We start from the raw sequence: 2924 nt of genomic DNA, 5'->3' as shown, positions 1-2924 counted from the left end.
AACAGGCACCAGGCTCTGAGCTGGCAGTCAGCACAGAGCCCGACGCGGGGCTCGAACCCACGAACCGTGAGATCATGACCTAAGCGAAAGTCGGACGCTTAACCGACTAAGCCACCCAGGCGCCCCTTTGCTTTTCTTTTTAAAGTAAGCTCTAACCCAACATGGAGCTTGAACTCCTGACCCCAAGATCAAGAGTCACACGCTGTACACACTGAGGCAGCCAGGTGCCCCTGGTGTAATTCTTTTGAATGACCTGTGCGCAGGCCTTTCTGTTGGATACCAGTTGGGACAGATGGTGGGAGAACTGTGTCAACCGATTTGCCATGTGTGGGAAAGTTTACTTTGCCCAAAGTTAGCTCCTTAAAGGCTGGATTTAAATAGGAAGAATGTGATAGGCTGTCCTTTGTTTGTTGCCCCATGAGTCCAGCAGCGGATTCCATTTGGCTCAGTTGTGTTAACCTTACATGCTTACTGACAATATGGGATGCTGATACTCTCATGCCATTTACAAAGCAGTGTCATGGGCTAAATTTTTAGTTGTACTTAGTAACAAATTTCCAGTTGTACTTAGTAGAAGAAGTGCAGAAGGTGCCTAACAGAGGCAGTATATTAGGGGTTTCGGGTCTTTCCAGACAGTACAGTTTTATTTTTAAACCAGAACTTGTAAAAACCAAATATGCTCCAGCAGCACCAGCTGGTCAACTAGTAAAGAATTTGAGGAGGACGCCTTATGACTCTCAAGTCATATTTTTATAGTGTTTCCTAACGAGCGAAATCAGTGGCCACATATTTGATATAATCTGTTCAGTATGGCAAGGAAATAATTAGTTTTTAGCATCTAATTCCCTTTAGACAACTGATTAGCTTTCAACATCAAAACACTGTATAGCGCATTTACAGTTTGTATTGATGCTGACATATTCCAAGCTGTTCTGAGAAAGTTAATGGCCATCTGAAATTCATTTCTACCATTCATAGTTTTTTCCTCTTTGTCAGAGACATGCAGTATTTTTCCAACACAGTATTTAAAGTTAGGTAGTAGTTTGCAGGGCACCTGGGTGGCTCAGTTGGTGAAGTGTCCAGCTCTTGGTTTTGTGAGTTCAAGCCCCATGTCAGCTGTGCTGACAGCATGGAGCCTGCTTGGGATTCTCTCTCTCATTCTCTTTCTGCCCCTCCCCGGCTCATGTGGTCTCTGTCTCTCTCAAAAATTTCATTAAGTAAGTAAGTTAAAAGAAATAAAATTAAGTTAGGCAGTTTGAGGCTTAGGACACTTTTAAGATATTAGGTTAAGTTATCTTTTCCTTAAAATTCTAAGCAAATTTACAAATGATCAAAACATGCTTCATGGTACAAATTATATTTGTAATAGTTTTCATCACCCGGATGCACACTCTCACAGAATACACATCTGGAATGAGCTGCTCTCTAATTGGTATTACATATTCTTATATGTAAAGAAATAGCCATTCTGTTCAGATATCAACAGATTACTAATTATTGTCATTTCCTTCCGTCTCAGGACATTGATGGGAAGGCGCTGCTGCTCCTCAAGAGTGACATGATGCTGAAGTACATGGGGCTGAAGCTGGGGACCGCTGTGAAGTTGTGTCACTACATTGATGGGCTTAGAGGCGATAAAAACATCGACGATTTAAAAAATTTTGTGTACCCTTAGCTTGGCCTTCATTCAGGGGAGACCAGTGCCATCTTGGGGTAAAACCATCTTCCGGCCCTTTAGCAGTTGTTGTTGTATAGAACGTTCTTTACAAACATATCATATTCAGGGCTCCATTAGAGTCTAGTCTACTATTTTAGAGACCATTTAATATGTTACTATTGGCATATTCAAATTGGTGGTTGGTTCTTTACATCTTTTATTATTTTCATTGAGAGTTTACAAATGTACTTCATGTAGGAAGTAGAGAAACACCTCTAATTTCTGTTCATCTATTTCTATAGAACCAAAATAGCTGAATCCCAAAGAGAAAATATCAGGGACTCACAAGTTCTCTAATAAAATCCATGAGTCTTCCTTACAGGAAAACTTAAAACATGCAGCTATAGAGATCATCTTTCTAAAACATTTTATGTTTATACTGCAAGGTTCTGTTTATGTTCTGCCAGCTTCCCCAAAGGGAAAGCCATAGAAATTATTTTTCTTTCTATTATTATTTCTATATCTGTTATATTTGTTCCTATTTAAAGAAAAAAAAGACAACCTTATAAGCTGTCTTGAAATATTCTTACCTGTTTTTGGATAAATTATAGAGTAGTCGTTTTATGCAAAAGATACTTTAAAACTTCCATATTTTGCCTAAGTTTGGACATTTCACCACGCATTCATTGCTCACATATCTCTATAAAGGTGTTTATGTCCAGATTTTGAAAAGATGCATATTTTAGTCTGTGTTTATTCCTCAAAAGGATACTATTTTATATTTATATTTTATTCTATATATGTAGTATATACAAGTAAATCTTTTTGAATNAGGTAAATATTTACTATATTTAGTGAGATGTGTTTATGCTGTTAAAAATATCCACATCATTAGCCGTCGCTGATACCTCTCAGCTTACTCAGGGTTTCCGTCCAGGGAAGTTCTCTGTCTTATGCAGCATTTCTAGTGAATTTGCTCTCTGAGCCATTTAGCCTACTAAACTCTAGAAGATATAGTAGTTCTGACTTGTTATTTTGAACTGTATTTTAAAAATTAGAACTTTCAAGTGAAACATGTTCATTTTTATTGGTTATTTATTGTATAACATTTGATGTAATATTTATAAGCTGTGAGAACTGGTGCTAAGTGTATTAGCCATTTGTTATTAAATGCCAATAAAATGTTCACCAGGGGCAAAAATGTACATTTTCCTTTCAGAAAACCAAATGTGCTTTATGAAAAAAGGCAATTATTTACTGAGCATCT

At 37.5% G+C, this 2924-nt stretch overlaps 1 protein-coding gene across 1 annotated transcript in view; it reads left to right on the top strand.

Moving 5' to 3' along the window:
* Positions 1-2422, top strand: part of SCML1 (Scm polycomb group protein like 1) — an 8778-nt gene extending 6356 nt beyond the window's left edge. Inside the window, exon 7 of the mRNA XM_077761693.1 lies at positions 1520-2422. Coding sequence (XP_077617819.1) covers positions 1520-1675 — 156 coding nt within the window. The 3' untranslated portion in view covers positions 1676-2422. The remainder of the gene's footprint in view (positions 1-1519) is intronic.
* Positions 2423-2924: the final 502 nt, after the last annotated feature.

This window comes from Crocuta crocuta, unplaced genomic scaffold (assembly GCF_008692635.1).
Source record: "Crocuta crocuta isolate KB4526 unplaced genomic scaffold, BGI_CrCroc_1.0 scaffold657, whole genome shotgun sequence".
NCBI lineage: Eukaryota > Metazoa > Chordata > Mammalia > Carnivora > Hyaenidae > Crocuta > Crocuta crocuta.
This window is presented reverse-complemented; position numbering and strand designations above follow the sequence as displayed.